At 43.2% G+C, this 19,615-nt stretch overlaps 1 protein-coding gene across 5 annotated transcripts in view; it reads left to right on the plus strand.

Annotated features, from left to right (window-relative positions):
• The first annotated feature begins 11,602 nt into the window (after positions 1-11,602).
• LOC142075070 (E3 SUMO-protein ligase PIAS2) overlaps positions 11,603-19,615 on the plus strand; it is a 31,091-nt gene continuing 23,078 nt past the window's right edge. For all 5 annotated transcript variants that reach the window (XM_075136076.1, XM_075136077.1, XM_075136078.1 and 2 more), the window contains exon 1: positions 11,603-11,721. In XM_075136076.1, the coding sequence (XP_074992177.1) occupies positions 11,698-11,721 (24 nt within the window). In that variant the 5' untranslated portion in view covers positions 11,603-11,697. The remainder of the gene's footprint in view (positions 11,722-19,615) is intronic.

A 19,615-nucleotide genomic window follows, 5' to 3' on the forward strand; every position in this document is an offset into this window, starting at 1 on the left:
GCTTCATTCAGCATTATTTATGAGGACTCAGTATGAACATGAAAAAGTGGCACTTATTCAGTGGATGGGGAAAGAGCAGCAGTTTATGTGTTGTATAGCACATATATATTCGTGATGATATTGCACAGTAATGCATACAGACTCCCACTTCCACCCCCAGTTTCCCTCCCTTCTACCCCAATCAAACGGTGCCTGCATCCATCCCCAAGAAAAAGCCTAGCCCAAGGGTTAGGAACCTGCAGGTGACAAACCCACAAATCTTTGTCCTCTTCATACTGCAAACAGAGCCCCAGCGTCTGTAGCAATGACTTCTGCTGCTCTCTGCCAGTGCCTGGCACACAAATGAACCAAAGAATTACCACTGACCAAGGCTTATGTTTTTAAATCCCACAAGATGTGTAAAAGGAATATCCATACGGAAAGACAATTACCCTATCCTTCCCGGTCTCTTCGAAGGAAGCGTTATTACAGTAAACTGCAGATACTGGAGAATCATTTATTCCTACAAGCAAAGGTGCTTTTGGGTGGCGCAATGTACTGCAAAACCAACTTACCTCTTTAGCGTGCCTTTCCTTTGTCAGATTAGACCTATCTGCTCCCTCTGCTCTGTACACAGCAGTGGATATCATATAGCATTCTGCTGGTAATTTAAACACTTGAGATAGCACAATCAGCTATTGTTTTATTTTAAAACTAATACCTCTCTGTGTGTTTGCTAACCTGCAAAAAGTACTGGGTAGAGTAGGCAAAAGGTCTCCCAGTATAGCAGATATTTTCTGGGATGTTTGCTTCAGACGCGGGGCCATCTAGTGACACAACTAGGAAAGGGATGGGGTTTGCTTTTAACAACGTTTCCTGCGGGGTGAAAGTGTATTTGTATTTCACATATTAATGAAAAGATTGGTAGAATCTTCATTCTGATTTTCTAGAGAAAAGAATCAAACTGGCTGGGGAAAAGGGAAGAACCCATACCCCACTTCTAGCCTTTACTACTTTTGATACCCTCTTGATAAAGTTACGCAGCCACTCTGTTTCTGCGTCCATAAGGAAGCTACAATACCATTTGCCTTTCAGTGGTGGTACAAAGATGATTTTTCTAAACCATTTTAGGGAGGAAGAGTGCTGTGTAAATGCTTGGTAGATCAGTAACTCTTGAATGAAGTAGATCAGTTCCTGAGAGGTACTGCAACAAGAAATGAACCGATTCTGAGAACTGTTACGAGCAGAGAAAACACTGACACCCTAGGATGAAAGGATCTTCTCCTCCTTATTGTTTTGAGGTGCTGGTGTTTGGAAAACAGATTTTGAATTGTGGACCTTTTACCATTTCTCCTGGATGATCTGAACCTTCTGAAACAAGGTTGGAGGTGCAAGAAGGAAGCTGGAATCATCACTTGCTGAGAGTCCCACCTGTATGTTCTTCTAAATGCTGTTTTATGCTGAGAAAAATGAACTGTTGCATTTGCCCACATATCAAAAGGCAGGATCATAGCTACCTCTGCATGTTTAAACATAGCATGAAAACACAGTGGTTGCCACAGAAGACAAACACATCAAGTGTTTCACGTTTTAGTATTTACAGTAATACTCTGAAGAGAGAGGAATTGCATCTGCCTGATAAACTGACAGGGCTCACAATCCACGCTTGGAACTTTCCTTGGAAAGAAATTGTATTCTGGTGTGTCTTCTGCTGCTGTTAATCCCACCAGGTTACTTCTGCTATCCCTAGAGGCATTTTAAGTTCAAGTATAAACAGCAATCAGTGATGGGCAGCATCTCAAATACTCTTCTAGGTAGAGACTTGCTTTGGGCAGCATAAGGTAACACTGCGTTTTTGCATGAGCAACCCACTTCAACATTAGCATAGTAATGTTCTTGTTGTTATGTTGACCAAGCAGAAGCAACAGTGAACTTTTACATTAAAAAAGAGCCCCATTTAAAATCAGAAGGTAGTTTAGACTGAGAGGTTCAGTCTTTATCTTGTGTTAATAGGAATGCAAACAGCAATGGTTAATTTTGAGAAGTCAGACATCTGTCCAAAGAAAATTAACTAAGCCGTTAATCGGTTGATCAACTGACAAAGACTTGCATTATATTGGACCTGAAAAACAGAACAGAGATATCAACACCTCTGGTCCCAGTTCTGTGAAGTTTCTATAAAAGAAAGAAAAATTAAGGACCTTTCAACATGTAACTGTTACCAAATCATAAATCTTGTGAGTCAGTGGTGCACAGATCGATGCTTTCTTGACCAACCCCACAAAGCCACGTCTCTCTGCCTTTCACCAGTCTTAGCTTACCACGTACCCTTTCCAAGAGGTATATGAATCTCTGTGCGTCAGTGCCACCAGCAGCTTTAACTGTCCGCTTAAACAGCTCTCTGCCCACGCTGTTCTCCTTTCCTGAACTCCAGTTTATTCTCCAGGGACTGACCCCCACTGCAAATATGTCCACAAAACAACGTGCCTGCCACAGTACAGACAGATACTAGCACTGCCCAGGACTTCTGCTGAGTTCAGAGAAGAAATGGTAAATCTTATACGGCATGAAAAAAATAGGAGTACTTATGAATGCAAAGTTACTTAAAATTCAGTTTAGCTTTACAGTGATTTAGCCTTCCTGTTTAATTAGTATTTAGAATTGCATGTTGTTTATAGCCACTGGTATTTCAATAGATGTTTAAGTGTTTAAAGTTTAATAAGCTTCCATTCTTAAAAGAACAAAAAATGTATGTAATTAAATTTTCAATTACTATAGGGGATTTTGGGGTCCATGCAATTAATAAAAGCTTAAGGCACTTAAGCGTGATCTTCTTTTAAAAACTAAATAGTTGAGCACTTAACTAATTAGCTCCAACACTTATAGTGTCTTTTATTTATTTCTAGCTCAATAAAGGAGCGGTACATATTCCTTTCTTTGCAGCCGTTTAAAATTAAACTCGATTAGAGTCATGCATCTTTAAATGCAATTGTTCGTTTAGTCATTTCCATACCTTTTACTAAAATGCATTTACATTATAAATCAACCTAGTCTCTTGTGTAATTCCATCAAATTAATGGACCCACTAAAAGATTAATTTAACCCCATAATGTTTCATTATCATTTGACCCTATATTTCTGCATGAATATATTCGATAGCATGAAGAAGAAAGTTACAGAGTAAGTCATGGTCTGAGAAGCTTGGAAATAATAACTATACTGCTGTAATACTGTGCCCTTGTACATGCAACTGAGGCAATCAATAAGATGAGTTCAGAGGCATCTGTGATCAGGAATTCAGTCAAGAGGCAAGCGGTTAACTCTGTAATCACACAGGGAAAGATCTTATTGTAACACGCATGCAGTGTCCCTTCCCTCTTTTTCCTTTGGGATCCCAGGATGGCTGCCAAACATGGGGTTCCTCAAGATGAAGCTGGCACCATGTGCCAGGGTAGAGAGAGTAGCTGAGGCCTGATGGACTCGCGCAGTTTTTCTCCTCCCTCCACTGCCCCGTATCCCCACAGCTTTCCCTCTCCCCTAGCCCTTTGCATCTTATAATTGCAGCTTTGCCAGGCTTTTTAGAAGGCTGATGTCCAATTATTGTTTGGCTGGCTGACAGTGTTTTTTGAGAAAGCAACAAGCAGAGAAGAGAAATGTATAACTTGGCTGCCATTGAATAGAATTTCTCAGCACAAAGAAAAGGCGCTTCTTTACTCTCTTCTCTCTTCCAAATTATACAAGCCCGCTGCAAACAATAGAGCTGGCAAAGTTTCTCAAGAAGGATTACAAATAGCTTTCATAATTAAAGACACACAGCAAGTTTACCACAGAAGTTATGGCTGTCCTAGTAGTAACACTAGGATGCATTTGAGAGGTGTTACATTTAAAATCTAAAGACATTTTACGATGGGAGTTCGGTGCACTGAAAATAGAAACCTTCCGATTTCTCCCCCCATTGCAATAGTTACGTGCCATCTTTCATTAATTCATGCTCCGATATTAAGAGCCACTCACAGACACTATTATCTCTCTCTTTTAACAGGAACATTGCTGAAGCCAGGTTTCACACTGCCAAGACTTCACTAATTTGAAGCGATATGTGTTATGAATACATAAAAATGAATGGCCACAAAGTATGGTGAATTATTAAACAATACAAATTAAGGATGCTGAATTTATGAATTAATTAATAAGCATTAATTCTCCCACTCATTTGTACAAATTTCCAAAGTTCTACTGCAGATTACAATAATATTGCTTTTCAAGAGTGATTTACAGAACAAACATAGGAAATATTTAACAATTAAAAACAGTGAAATGCCTCACAAAACAAATTTCTTTGATTGTAAGACTACACTGGGTAGCTGTGAACAGCCATAGAATTGTAATGTATATAGGAATTTATACTTATATAGGAGTTTATTTTTTGAAACACTTTTCCCCAAACTGGTAGAAAACAATAATCTCCATTCTATAGAACAGATTAATGGAAAAATGCAATACAGATAAGGACAGAGCTGGGGAAGCAGGAATTCCAGTAATCATTTAGTGCTACAAATTAAAGATGTAGCAGCCTAACTTTTAGATACTGCATTGGAATACTGGAATTCAGAAAACAGAAGTTAAGTATCTAGACTCCCTCCACAGAAGTCAAGAACCTTAGAGGAAGAATCTAAAATCCTCTTGGCAGCTTCAGGTTGTCCTTAATCACTGACTGGCTTAAACAAAGTAGGCTCCAAACTTCTGCCCCTCTGCAGAGTATGAACCCCTCCCCCTACTCTGTACCCAAAATGTAAAACCTGATCTTCACGTCCATCCTGCCAGAAGGCTATGGAAGTCAGCTTACAAAGCAAACCAACCCAAAACCAGCGATACAGCTCAGGGGGAAGAGTTCACGAGCTCCAGGTCCTATTCCCACAAATGTTTCTGCATTTAGTAGTCAAAACAATCCTTGAGATCAGGGCCACCCAAATCCCCATTGGTGAGGTTATAAGTTGTCTAATTTGACCCCTTTTTCTCCTGTCTTCCTTCTGCACATTAACACCGTTTTAGTACCACACCTTAGGGCACCACTCTCAGTGGTCGGGATATAAATCCACTTTAGGGCTCAGAAAGAGACACTACTGGAGACTCCCATTCCTAAGTAAATATATAACCTACTAATCTAAGAGGTTGACATAACCTAAAACTCAGCCTCATAACGCCTCCCCAAACTACCTTTTTTTTTTTTGTGAGCAAACCTGTCCTATTCACGCAGAGTGGGAACAGGGATTTGTGTATGCATGCACAGCACCCAACACCTTTGTGGGAAAGGTTTTTAGCAGTCCTTGAGTGCAGCCCTGCAGTCTATCTTACTCTGGTTGAATTTGACCAGCAGATGGAGGCAAAAGAACAGGTTAAGAAATTTAGCAAAATCCTGCTGCTTCTGGGCGTCCTGGAGCTCGACCCATCCGTGGGATGGAGACACGGTGGGGCAGTACAGCCCTGACTTACGGAAAAAGGAGCTGAGGAAGGAAGGAATACGGACTTGTCCCCTTTCGCTGTATCTGCTCCTGCCACGACCGTGTAACAGCCTCGGACAGGGGCTGAGGAAAGCAAGGGGGCCTGCCCTGCCCTGAGGAGAGGGCAGGATAAGAAGCACTTCCCTCCTGCAAAGGGAAGGGAAACGAGAAGGGGGGACTGTGCTAAGCCCCCACCCTTAAGGAGAGCCAGGACCGCCGCCATGCCGATGACCCCGAGGGCCTCCAGGCCCAGCCCTCCGCATGCACTACCGCCGCCGCCTCGGCCGCCATGGTACCGCCGCCTCCCCCGCCCATTGCGCACGGCTCCCCGCGCATGCGCAGAAGTGCCGCCCCGTCGATTTCCATAGCAACGGGGACGCGCGGCCGCCCGGCCTGCCTGTTCTTACCGCCTCCCTCGCCTGGTAGGTGGTTCTCAGCGTTTGGCAGGAGAGCTCCATCGGGGCGGGCAGCAGGCCCGGCCACGGGCCGGTACAGCCCGTGGGGAAAGTCACAGCGAGCTCCCGGCAGCGCCCGGCCCCCGCACCCCGCGGAGGCCAGCGGGCGCCGTGAGAGGGGACCGCGCTACCTCTCTCACGCAACCAATCGAGACGCTGGAGGGTGAAAGATTGCCCGAAGAATTGCCCAATCACGAGTGGAATAGGGGTGGCCACTTAATGGACGGACCAATCACAGTGGGGAGGAGAGGCGGGGCTGACAGTAGTGCCGGCCAATCGCCTCTAGGCTCACCTGAGCAGGGGGGCAGAGTAGTTTGTCGGGCTGTGAGGGGAGTGGCGGGAATGTTGAGCTGAGGGGCCGGAGGCGGTCTAGACCGGACCAAACCAAACCAGCCCTGCCCAGTCCAGCCTAACCCACTATTAAACATGTCCCGCTCACCCAACAGGTGCGCCCGAGAAGAAGTAGAGTGCGGTTTGTCCCTTGCATCAAGGGTGGTGGTGGGCCTTAAAATGGAGGCTGCCAGTGTGCTGGCACTGAGGGAATGCAGGGCTGTGAGAAGGGCCCTCTTCAGAGCACCTAAAAGCTGTTACTAAACTCGGCTGCCTGATTGCTGCATCTTCCTGTGTTCAGGATGTGAATTATTGGTGGGGTGAGTTGTGCCTGTTGGATATTCTTCGGCTTCAGTCCAGCTGGAGAACACTAAAAAAAGAAAAAATCCCTGAAAATACATGAAACGGAAGTTAGAGCATGCATAAGGTGACAGGCACAAAGCAGGACAGAAGAGGGGGGGAAGAAAATCCTCTGGAAAAACCCTGTCCTCTGGTACGTAAGCGCTTCCCAGCCAGGCACCTACAGGTACAAGTTCTCCCCAAGTCCTGCCTGTTGGAGACCAACAGCTACTTAGTTCCATCAGCTGCTCTTGAATCTACCAGATTCTTCACATCCATGCCATACTACACTTGCTTAGCATCTCATCCTCAAAATTGTGTTCTCCAGACATCCAGACCTTCCTCTAAACGCTGTCTCCTCAGTATAACCGTCGATACCCCAAAAGGCCTTACCCTTTTGGTGCAACCCTGTTCCTACTCAGGAATGTTTCTTCAGCCCTTTTCTTAAACCTTCCCAATTCAGTATACACCAACATAAGCTTTCTGTTCCCTCAAGCTCCCTTTGCTAAATATCTCCAACTGCACGTACATCTTACAACCCTTCTCTCCTTTCAATATCTCTTAACCTCAATGATGTCCTAGGCAAAAACAGGACTTCAGCGTATGTTAACTGCTCAGTTAGTTGTGCTGTAAATGTAATGTACTTTCATCCTGTTAAGCATGTAATTTAATACATATCTTTGTTATTAAATTTGTCCCATAAAACATGAAGTTTTCAAAGTGGATCAGATTAATGTTCCTGCATCCAACTCAGGTCCCCTCCTACTAGACTTTGTGTTTCATTTTGTGGCCTTAATGTGGTAGTCAAGTAACTAATGCGTTCATTTTCCATTATTTGATGCTTCTGTTTTATGGCTCTGAAAGAGAAGTTCCTATAATTGAAGTTAGGATTCAACCCATCCCAATTAGATTTCCAAGATCATATCATTACTGTTGAGAGAAAAGCCTGGGTTCTTGCCTTTGCTTGACTGGAGAGAGTTTTCTACCATGTCGTGGTATCTTAATATGTGGTTTGCTACTGTTTTGATGGATAAAGAGAGAGTCTTCAATCCTTAGAACACAAACGTGAGGGTAATTTTCACCGTATGTTTCTGAATGAATCTTTCAAACTGTCCTTGGAGACAAACGCACGCTTACAGTCAGGGAGGTTTTTTCAGGACTGCGAAATCCCCACAAAAGCTCGGGCGGTTAAATGTGCAAGGGCAGACTTCCGCAGCTGAACAGTGCCGGCTGGCAGGATCAGGCTGTCCCCAAGCAATTCAAGAACCTACAAAGAAACCTTGCTAGGGCACTCATTATCTAGGCCTTGCGTTCAATAGACATAATTTAATAAAAATAATAATGGTCAGGTAAACAACTTTATAGCAAACATTTAAATATTTTCCTCCTGTGCTTATAACCATCACCCTGGTATGTTAGGAGAGGCAAGCAAAACTAATTAACATGTATTTAATCATAAAAACTGATTAGAATGTAAAAAATAAAGACGAACAAACCAGATGTTGTCTATATGTAATATATGTATCTACCGAGTCTGACATCGCTTTAGTTAATATAACTTCACTGTATGTCTTGACAAAACGGATACATTATTACCCATCTAAGCTCTGTTTTGTCAATTAGCTGCACAGAAAGCGCAGATACAAAGCACCCACATGTATGACTTCTTTCCAATAAATAGACTAAGTATCCAACTCAGAACATCTTGTCTTGTAAGCAGAGCCCGTATTTTTATGGGCAGCAAAGCAATTAAGCGGGCCTGCGAGCCTCCGTGCTTTGACAGTTCTAGACCTAACACAAGAGGGGTATGGGCGTTTTTGCCTGTCCACTTTCTCCAGCGTTACATTAAAAAATAAACAGCTATGGTATAGGAAAGATGATGGAGAAGCCTCAAGCTGGCCTCATAAAGCTCTTTAAACACAGCACACACACAAAAAAATAAATCTACCTTCAATCCAGTCATCTCAGACCCCCCAGTCCTATCACTGCTTGTAATTCATAATCAGTTGGCCATTAGCAGCTGGTTAAGCAGCACAGGAGGAGTTTGTTGAGGTGTAATGCTGATGAGTGTAATTGCTGCAATTACACTGGGAGCAGCTGTAGGATGGGTTGGTTTTTTTGTTGTTTTTTTTTTTTTTTCTTCAACTGTCTGCAGTGTATTTGTGGGAAGCAGGGAGGGTTTATTTAGATGACCCCATGTCCCTGTTTCAGTAGGTAACACAGCTGAGGGGAGAGTCAGGGCTTATATGGACATACAGTGCATAGTCCTAGAAAGATTACTAGAGAAGGTTGAAGCCCAAATGTTTTTATTTTTTTTCCTAACAAGCCTAATTCAATTTAGGGGGCAGGATGCTTAGCACCTATAGGCTCCCTTCTTACCCTAATCAGAGCCTATTGGGAAAACAAACCAATTGCTGCAGTGATATCCTATCAGATGGGAGTACAAAGTGGCTGCCTTGAAGAAGGGCAGGTTGTCTGCTCCTCCGATGGCTAGTGCTGGGCCAAGTTTTAAAGCTCGTACTGCAAAATCAGAAAGGACCCAAGGGGAGAGTGGGGGAAATGTTTTAGGAGCTGCAGCAGGGGCTTATGAAAGGAGAAAGAGGAGGGGAAGGAAGAAGTATCGGAAGTGGAGGTACAAGGAGAAGCAGCAGAAGTGTCAGAAGCTAGAAGAATGCCTGACGCTTGAGGTAGGTTTCTTAAAAGTTTGGTGGAAAGAGAAACGTTGAGAAGGTTGAAACTTTGGTAAGCTGCTAAGATGGCCTGGTATCTGGGGAGTGTAAGTCTGGAGTCGATGTGTGTGTAAGGAGTTTTGAAAAACCAGCAGGATTTTGAAGAACTAGAGCAAAAGGGGAGACTGATTCTGGTTACTGGAAAAACCAGAAGAGGAAGACTTGAGAGAAACCTTGGTGTGGAGATAAGATAATGGACTGGGAGAGGATAGGCCTGTGCTCTATGCTTTTGTGGAGTAGGGACCTAGGAAAAAGCTTGAGGAGGACCAGAAGTATGGAGTATGTGTTTTTTCAAGGGTATGGCCCCAGTGATGAGTAGGAGAAGGGTTGTGAGAGAAAGCTAGAGGAAAACAAAATATGATGAAGAGAAGAACTCTAAGGCACTCTTCAAGCAAAAAATTAGGATAAGCTAATATATATAAACTCATCTTATGCATGTGAGGTGTTAAAACACAAACTATAATCTGTTCGCTCTTATCCCAGCAGATGTAGGGGATGAGATGAATAGGAAGGTTGAAAGATGTGGTTATGAAGTGAGAGGTGAGTGTACACGAGAAAAGAAATGCCCGGCTCTGGTGTGAGCTTGAACATTGATGTCTTTCCCGGTGTGTTTGAAGGAAGAAACGTGAGGATATGCTGAAAGAAGAAGAGAGAAGGCTTTGGTCTGTTGTGTGCTTTAATGATCTAAGAGATCCTAACCTGCAGATGGCCTCTTTAGTCTAGTATTGAATTGCAGGGAAAAAGAAACGTTTGATGGACTTAAGAGTTGAACTTGCGCAGTGGTGTGGCAGACAAAAACGCTTTACTCGGCTGCGAATTCCTGGTTTTGACTAACAAAAGGGGTTTGAAATTAATAAAGTCCTTATGTTTAAATGTTCAAGGAAATGACTATTATAAGACCAAGCACAGAACCAGGCTATGCAGAGAAGGACTATCTAGCCGTGGTTATGGTTAAAAACTTTAGCAGACCTAGGGGTTTATCTTGAACTAGCTGATAGTAAATAAAGAAGAAAGCCTGCCTCAAAAGGCTATTGCAAAATTACCACTAATAGTGTTAATTATTGAGTTCCTATGTGTCCAGAACTTCTAGCGCTATTGAATGACCACAGCCAGTGTGTATGGCGGGCACCAGTACCCTCTATAAAATCTAGCTATTTGTTCCCAAAATTGCCTGCCAGAATGCCTCCTAGCAGAGCTTGCTGCTGGCTTGGCCTGTCTCTTGGCCATTAAGAAGCTCCTGGTGTAGCGTACTAGTATTTGTTCTGAGATACCTTCTGGTTGTAGTTACCACTCTGAATCCGCCAACTGTGGAAAAACTGCTGCCTTTTGGTTATTGCGGGCAAATATATTTCATGTTTTAGACCTTCCCTCCCCCCCAATGTCTCTCTTCAACTTCTCGTTTGAGTCGGTTTGGCTGCTTGCCTGTTTGTTGGCTCAGTCTTTGCCTTTTTTCATTGCAGTAAATCCGTTGTTTGGTTTAATGGCCCAGTTGCCAATGAAACTGAATATTGTGACTAGGTAATTATTGTGACTAGATAATGATCTCTGGCTGCTTTTGAAAATAATATTCTCAGCTGCACCTCGATGTTTATTTTTCTGTAAATGTCTCAACATTTCCCTTACAGCAGGAAACCCATTATCCAGTTTTGAAGCTTACTGCCAGTGACATTTTCGCTTCATTTTTTATTAATAAAATGTGTCACATCATCATTATAACACGAATTATGAGAATGTTTTTGATGAGATGGATAAAACTAAGAAAGCTATCAAGTCACAGCGCAAGTCCAACCTTTCCATTTAATACACTTCAGTCTCAAGACTCTATTATTCGCTGTTCTTCCTTTTTTGTGAATATAATTCTCTTTAACCGCCGAGTGAGTATGTCCTCTGCGGTGTTAATTCTGGCGAGAGGGAACGCGGCAGCCTCGGGGGGTGCGATCCCGCCGGGCGCTCCCTTCTCCTAATGATGTCCCCGCAGCGCTTGGCTTTCATGCCAGGCCCGGAGCTGCTGCCGGAGCCCCGCCGGGCCCGAGGAGCTGCCGCTTCCCCGCCGCCCCGCGGGTTTGGGCCTGCTGGGGACCCCGGGGGTCGCGGAGGGGCCGGGCTCGGTAAGGGGCATTGCGGGCCGGTACCGCCGGGTGCGTGTGGACAAAACAAGGCTGGTTTTCCCTCACGATTTCCCTCAGGGCCGCCCCGCCGGGCAGAGAGGCGGGCGGGAGGCGGCGCGGAGCCCCCCGCTCTCCTCCACTCGCCGGAGCCGCCCTCCCCCGTCACGTGCCGGGGGCGCGCACAGGGTGCACGATGGTGGCGGCGGCGGCGGGGCCCGGCGACGGCGGCGGCAGCAGCAGCAGCAGCGGGTAGAAAATGGCGGATTTCGAGGAGCTGCGGGTGAGGAGGAAGAGAGGCGGCGGCTGGGGAGACGCGGGCCAAGATGTCGCCCGGCCGTTCCCGCGGCGGGGGGCCCCTCGCCCACCCCCCTCCGCCGGCCTTTCCTCACGGGGAGCCCCCGCCGCACGTCTCGGTGCTTGCCGGGGTATGGGGGGGCGTTGAGCCGTCAGCGCCTCTCGCTGAGGCGGCAGCCCGTAACGGCCGCCCGGAAACCACCGCGACCCCGCGGCTGCCTGCGCCTTCCCCAGGGAGGAAGCGGGGCCGCCCTGAAACGCGGTCGGGGGGGCGGCGGGAGCCGGCGGCGCCGCTGGCTCTGCCCGAGGGAAACCCTCCCTGTCACTTCCCCGGGAGGGGGGGCTCGGGGAAGCTTTCCATCTTCGCCGTGAGGGTTGCGATGTTGGTGGGGTCCGTCCTACCACCCCCGACATTTTAAAAGCCGTTTCGGTTGTTGCCTGCGGCCCGACCGGGCGAGAAGCCGGGCCCCGGCCCGGTGCCGGAGGCTCGCATGGCGCCTGGCGGGGCTCCGCGCCCTCGGGAGGGCCCAGCGCCGTGATGCCCTTACTGCCAACTGAAGGGAGAATGCCGAATAATTACTGAATTTTTGAAAATACTAATAATTACTGCATTTTTTTGAAAATTCATTAACCGATTTCTAACTGGGAAAACTGCGCCTGTGGAGTGTGAAATCCGGTATTTCTTTTCAGACCGGTTTTATCTTCAATTGTATGCTTTTTATATCACAGTTGTGGACTTTCTGTAACAGATTTTTTTGGTGGGGGCGCGGCCTTTTGTATTTTAAGGTGTGTACACAAAGAGCTGACTACATCGTTTCTCTTTTTCCTTATGTTTCTTGAACAATCTGTGAGTATCTTTGTTCGGAAGGAGAATGTTGTCCTTCTGCAGCATCCACACCTGCAGAAGGGCCGCTGAGGGAATACTGCATGCACACTGAACCCCCCCGACCTAGAATTTCCTACAGAAGGAATAAAAGCCGGTTAAATAGGAACCACTGTGAGTTAGGCTTTAGTGTAGCGAAAGGTCTGATGGCTGAACTGACTGTAGCCTGACCAACAGTGGGAAATATGCTGCAATCACCAGAGAATTTCCTACACTAGGGCTTCTTCCAGCACTAACACCGCTTGGATTGAAGTGGCTGTAGTGTAGCTGAGGAGCTTGGTAATAAAAATTTCATGGAAAGAACTAAGTTTCTTTATTTGAGGACAACAGTGCTCTATCTCAATCTTAGGTTTAAGAAGGGTTGGCTTATTTTTTTTTAAGTTAAACGTTGGGGTTTTTTTTAACTTGTTTGTGTTTACATGTTTTCTTGTTTAGTGTCCTGACTCATTTTCAGCCCTCTTTCCACGGTCTCTCAAAGGGTGTTGCTACGTAGGTGGCTAAACCCCCAGTGTAAACTTTGTAGCAGAGATAACTCTTCTTTGTGTAGCTTCTCTCCTCCAGGCTTCAGCCAGAGCTGCGATCCACATTTTCCAAAGCGCTATATTCACTTATCTAGATATGCATAAGTATTGATAGACTCTGTCTGGGAATTGGGTACCTAAATACCTTTGAAATTATATATACACCTGAGTTGCTTGCCAAAAGTAACACAGGAAGTATGGGGGGAAAAGGGAACTGGGTTTCCGGCCAACTATAGGGTTGCCCTTTCGTCACTCAAAATAATAGGTATCAGTAGCTAAAAAAATACTAGTCTGAAGAAATGTCTTTTGATGTTTCCATTCATCTTATTTGTAAACTGGAGTGCCTGTGAAATGAATCTGCTAGCCTGGAGCCTCTCTAAATGTCTGTTCAACATGCAGCTGATAGTAATTCACGGTCCATTTTGGGAAAGCTCTAGATATTTTTTGGAAGAGAATATAGTAGACTGCCTTGTGTCTTCAAGGCCTTTACTGCCTCTTTTTTTTTTTTTTTTTTTTTTTCCAAAAAAAGATGATACATTTGACTGTGTCTGCTTGAATACCAGGTACTTGGTTTGCAGGTTCAAGTGTTTTTTTCAGACAACCAAATCTTCCTGCTTTTGGCCAAAGAAGAGAGATGCTCCCCCCATCCCCAGTAGATTTCATGAATTGTCCCTTAGGAGTGATCTTAAACTGCTGCTTTATAGATTAACTTATGGGACGTTTTTATGGCAGTATTGTTTGCTGCTCTTTCGTTGATTGCAATTTCCTGTATTATGTGATCTCTACCTGCCTTATAAAAGGCTAGTAGGGCAATTTGGAGAGTTGAATTTATTTTAGTAAATCGTTAAGGACTGAGTAAAGGCAGGAGGTCAGAGTTCTCTCTTAAATCCTCTTTTTGAGGGCAACATGCAGGGGCAGCATTTTTCTATTCTCACGGCAAAGGGTCGTTTTAATATTTGTTAGTACCATCCCTGCCATCCTCTGGATCTTCACAGTAAAAGTTCTGGGGAGCTATGACCGAAGGGTTGTAACTGAGAGGCTGTAGTGAAAGAAAACAAAGAGACTCAAAGGAACCTGCTGTTACATCATGCCTCTTGGAAATCTTCAGTTTTGTTAAAAGATTCAGAAGTAGCTGTAACCACAGTCACTACTTTTCAAGATATTGATGAAGATGTCCAGTATAAGGCTTACCCTTCCAGACCTTCAGATTAACCCTTAATTAATTAGTAGTGTTTATTGAATTCTGTAGGTTACCAGTTTCTGGAATATGAGGGAGTTGCTGAGAAGATGTGGTGAGCGCAACTGTATCTTTCTTGTATTTTGAGATACAATTTCCAGATCTGCTGTTCACAGATGTGTTTTTAAACATGGCTCATACCTTTATCCATAATCCTTACCCACGAGCAGCCCAATGAACGTCAAAGGGATTACACGTGCATAGACGGACGTGGAACAGAAGTCAGCAGTCTGGTGTGGAGGCCAGAGATGGCATGTGAACACATTTTTGAACAGAATTGGCCCAGGAGTGGGGAACTACAGCTCCTTCTGAGAGCCATCTGTGAGAAAACGATTCCAGCTCCCAACAAATTCTGAACTCATCGAGATTTGGCTTGAAGCTACGGTTTGCATCTCAGCAAAATACTGCAGATAAAAGGATCGGTTATATATTATTACTTAGAGAGAGAGAGAGAGAGAACATCTCTTGGGTCCCCTAAGTTTCTGCTGGCATCCTAACTCTAATTCGGAAGCAAATAATACAGAGTGCATGTTATCCTTGAAACATTGCAGATCCCTAGTTTAGAAGATAACAGCTTCAGTTTGTGTTTAATCAGGTTTTGAAGTAATGTGTTAGTTTCATCTTTATGGAGAAACAAAAGCTCTTTATAGGCAAATGAATATGCCTGTGCCAAAACTAATTTGTGCTACATTAATGATCAGTTTCATGGCCATTGTGGAAAAAACCCTCATTTTAGTGAGAGGAGATGGAAGTGTGCTCATATGTCCTATGTGGAAGGGGAGATTACACAAAATTTACTGGAAAAACAGTTTATAAATGCTGAAAGTAAGTCCCACTTTTAATTTTTGCTCTTGCACATCCAGTACTGAAGTCATGTAATTCAAATGTGAAGAGCAATATGGTTCAGATACCATATTAAAATAAAGAATTTGAAGTCTTATTCTTGTATGTATTGGATCTCTCATTCATACCAGACTTGGTGTCTTTCCACTCCTCTTGCTTTATTTTTCCAGTCTGAATGGACAGCGTTTGCCTCTTTACCAGGTGAAGCAGTGCTTAGTGCTAAATTGTTAGCCAAGAAGAAAACACTGAAAGCTTGTTGCCGAACACACTGTTGTACTCTGTTTTATTTTAACTGTGTTAATAATATTGTGTTGTATATGCCGACCAGTTTGGAGGTTTGATGTAGAAATCAAATTCCGTGTGTTGGTCTGGGGTGAACTTAAAATGATGGACAGTATAGATATTCAGAAGTTTCTGTTGGTGATGTAGTGATCTCTAGGTTGCAATTAACATTGACTGTATTAAATAAGATAACCTCTGATAAAATACTGTTAATAACCTATGATAATATACTGTTACTGTGTATCTGTACGTAATTCCCCTGTTCTTCCTAGATGCATAGTCACTTTTTCAGACCAGTGAGGCTTATTGTGGTACCTTAAAAGTTTGTTGTATCTAGAATAATTAAAAATTAATGATTGTGCTGAGATACAGTGATGGGGGAGAGGAAGGAGATAATGTAGTTTATGGTACTTAAAAAATGAGGCTGCAATGAGATAGGTCAAGCTTTGTTTTGAGCGTCTTATGTGAAATGAACGCAAGTCTTTGATTTTGGATTTTCACTGTGTATTAAGTGCATGCAGCTTTGAAGACTAATGCCTAATTTAGGAGCCAGGCTAGAGTTAGTCCAAAGGAAAATCCCCATAATTCTGAGGACCTGATGGTCATGCTGTTTGCACCAACTGTTGTGTTCTTCAGAGCTGCTCCTACTGTGCTGTACTACTTACACAGATTTAACTAGTGACATCTTCATTCTTTCCCAGGACTTGCAGTTTTTTATCTACAAGTTACATCAGTTTTCAGAATACATTTATATTTGTCTTTTGGGTCAGTGTAGAGGTCTTCAACCATCCCAAGACACGAGTTGCTCTTTCTTACCAGTATCACACATTTGTAGCCCACTGTAAGTCAGCATGTTTGCGAATTTATTGCAAAAGATGTCACAAATGTACTTCTCTGCTAGGAGTGTCCAGAAAAGGGCTTGAAGTCAGGAGCGAGCATTTGTGGGGTTGGTCCTTGGTGTGTCCCTTCCCTATATAGCCTTCAGACACTTCAGAAAACATCTGGAAGGCAGTGGGTTTGAAGCAGAGCTCTTAGGTGGAGACGGACTAGAACTTTTGAGTTGACTTGGATGGCTTCTGCAGGTTCAAGTGTAGGGTTCACTACTTGAGCAGTTGCGGTTGCCCTAGAAGCTAGTCGTTGGTGCTTGTAGATATATGTCAAGAATTTGACAGGCATTCTTGGTTACCTTTCATTCATATATGTAAGTACAATGACTGTTGCAGGTAGCTTTGGCAAGGGGGAGTGTGGAGAATCACGTACCTCTTGTTTGAGAGAGATGTTTCATCCCCTGCTTTGCTCTGAAACATGCCTGCCCTTAATTTCAGCAGCATGTCAGCATTTCCTGGACTCCTTAACATTATCATCCCTGTGAAATGAATGCCATTCCAGATACACCTACGGCTTAATGGTTTAGAACAATATTTCTCCTTATGAATCATGGTTGCTATAGTTTAACAATAAGAAACAAAAAACCCTGTGAAACTTCTTATGACCTTCAAGTATGAATTTCAGGGGAAAAAATGTTTCTGGAATATAGAAGTACTTGAATTATCCAATCTGATTTCCTTCCTTAAAGTTCTGTCAAACTACTCTTTGTGTTCATGGAGAAATATTAAAAATAAAATGGCTTTGGTCTTCTGTGATAAAAAAGCTTTTTATTGGGCTGTGCAGCTGTAAAGAACTTCACTTAAGAGAAAATTGATGGCATTTACATGACACAACTTGAATGTCTAATCTTAATTCAGTGATGTGAAAAGCATGTTAATAGCTAGGCTGCAGTCTTCTGCAATATTGCTGGAACCCCAAAAGAAAATAACTTGGTAGGGTTTGTTGGAAGTAATATCTGTCTTGCACCATGATTATAAATGCTCCTAACCATATGTTATGCCTCCATAAAACCTTGTTGATTAGAACGAGTGTCCACTTTGATATATCTGTAAATGGAGTAATAAGCTAAAACGTGTAGATCAGACTAGCTGCGTTTTCATGCACATGGTTGTTATTGCCTTAGAGGGAATGTAGAATCAGCTTTAGGGAAAAATGTTGCAAAAGCCATTGTTTAATTACTTCCAGTAAAACTCACTTTTGCAAGACTTCTTTCAAAAGCATATGTAAGATTTTTGTGTTGATGGACAAAACTATGTATTTTTTTTTTATACTCCTAAGCATTTTTAATGGAGGTACCAATTTAAAATCTTGCTGACTATGGTATTGAAGCCAGCCCGTGTCTTCTAATAAAATGAAATCCATCTTGTAACAAAATGCTAGTTTGTGGAATTTCCGCATAAAATGTTAGCTGTTTCAAGGCGTGATTGACTGCACATTTCACCTTGATTAACTTGCAGGAATGCACAGAAGGCAGCAGGCAGGGTAATAGTATTTTGCAATACATGCTGTTTCCTTAATCTCAATGTAAAGGATTATTTTATTCATTTGCATTCTGATTATGGAATCCAGAACCATGCTTACTGCCTGCATCTGAAAAAAAGGAGCTGACGCTGCTATCAAGCTTATGCAACTATCTATGGAAGCATGCAACATGAAGTTCTCAGTAAATTCTTGAATATCAGTATTCTCTCTTAACACAATTTCTCTTTTATGTGATTTCTTTTTTATGTGGCATGACTATAAAGCTGTTGCAGTATTTCAAGCTATTTTTTCATGAATACTGAAACACTTTTTCTCACCCTGTTTGACTGTAAGACTAAGGAAAAGTAGCAGGGGAATGCCAGGTGGAAACTAACCTTCTCCAGCAGCTTGCAAACTGGATGGAGTTCTGTTTCCATCTCCTCTCTTCTTGTATGGTTTTGCTGTTGAGAGAAGTTGCTGGGATGAAATTAAGGTGACATCTGCTGTTAGTCTCTTCTTCAGTAGGTAGGGTAAGCCTCATGTGACGCTGCTTTCACTGGCAACTGCATCTGTGGTGCATTTATAGATGGGGTGCTGGGGGAATACCGGTTTGAAGACTGCTGGGCTAGCTCCCTGGTAGCTACCTGATAGAAGCATCACCGTACCCAAACCGGCTGTCTGGAAATGTTGAAATTCAGTATCTGAAATAGGATAACCTTGTTCCCTTAACAATGATGAAAGGGTGTGCCTGATGAGAGTACTGCCATAGTATTTTAGATGGTTGTTCTGATATGCATGAATAGATGTGGCCCTTGAAAAGGCATGTCCTGGCTGGCCGCTTGCTCCTGCTGTCTTGTAATGGCACAAGTTGAGTTTTCATCGGGCTCAATTCCCTGATCTGTCTTACTGTAAAAACAATTTTCTGAACATTAAGGAGCGACTGGGGAGCAAGCAGCTGGGGACGCAGGGGGAGTTCAGACCTTGTTCTGGTGGCTGACTGTGTGGTTGTAGCATAGTTGTGTTAAAGCTTCAGCTGAGATCAGATCTGTGTTAGAATACATGGGTGTAAACTCTAACTGCATAGTAGGGATTAAGGAAGGTAAACACAAAACATTGCATTTTGAGTTGTATCCTGTCTGAAATCAATGCCCAAAGTTTTAAATATTGTATATTGGACTACTATTTAAAAGTCAACAATGCACTTTTGAACTGTTATTTTTAAAAATATCTTTTATGATCCCAGATGTCTACTACTTTATACCTTCACTTAGGGCCTTCATCTGCCAGTCCCCAAGTCTGGAGTTGGTACGGTACAGCAGAAGGTTTAAAGTCATATGTTCTTTCATCTTTAAAACTTAACCTCCTTGTTACGGTGGAAGGGTCCCACAGAAATAGGAAGGAATTTGCTTAGAAGAATTCTGGACAATTTTATACCTCTGAAAAGAGAGCTTGCTCACAAAAATGTGAGATGATGCCCCTATGCCAAGTTACTAGTCTGTAGTAATGGGGGGAGAAGATTGCTTCCTTTTGCATAGTGGGTTTTTTTTATTTTTTAATTTTTTTTTAAATGAGAATCTTTCTGTTTATGAACTTCATAGTTCAATCCTCAGTCTTCCAAAACTAACTCTGATAATCAAGTAAATAGTATTATTGCCTTTGAAGAGATCTTTCAATGTCCCATGATACCAGAACATGATATGAAAAGGACAGAAAGTTTTCTGTTATGTTCTGGAAGAATCAATTCTGTTGGTTAAACACTCTGCGA

This window comes from Calonectris borealis, chromosome W (genome assembly GCF_964195595.1).
Source record: "Calonectris borealis chromosome W, bCalBor7.hap1.2, whole genome shotgun sequence".
Lineage (NCBI taxonomy): Eukaryota > Metazoa > Chordata > Aves > Procellariiformes > Procellariidae > Calonectris > Calonectris borealis.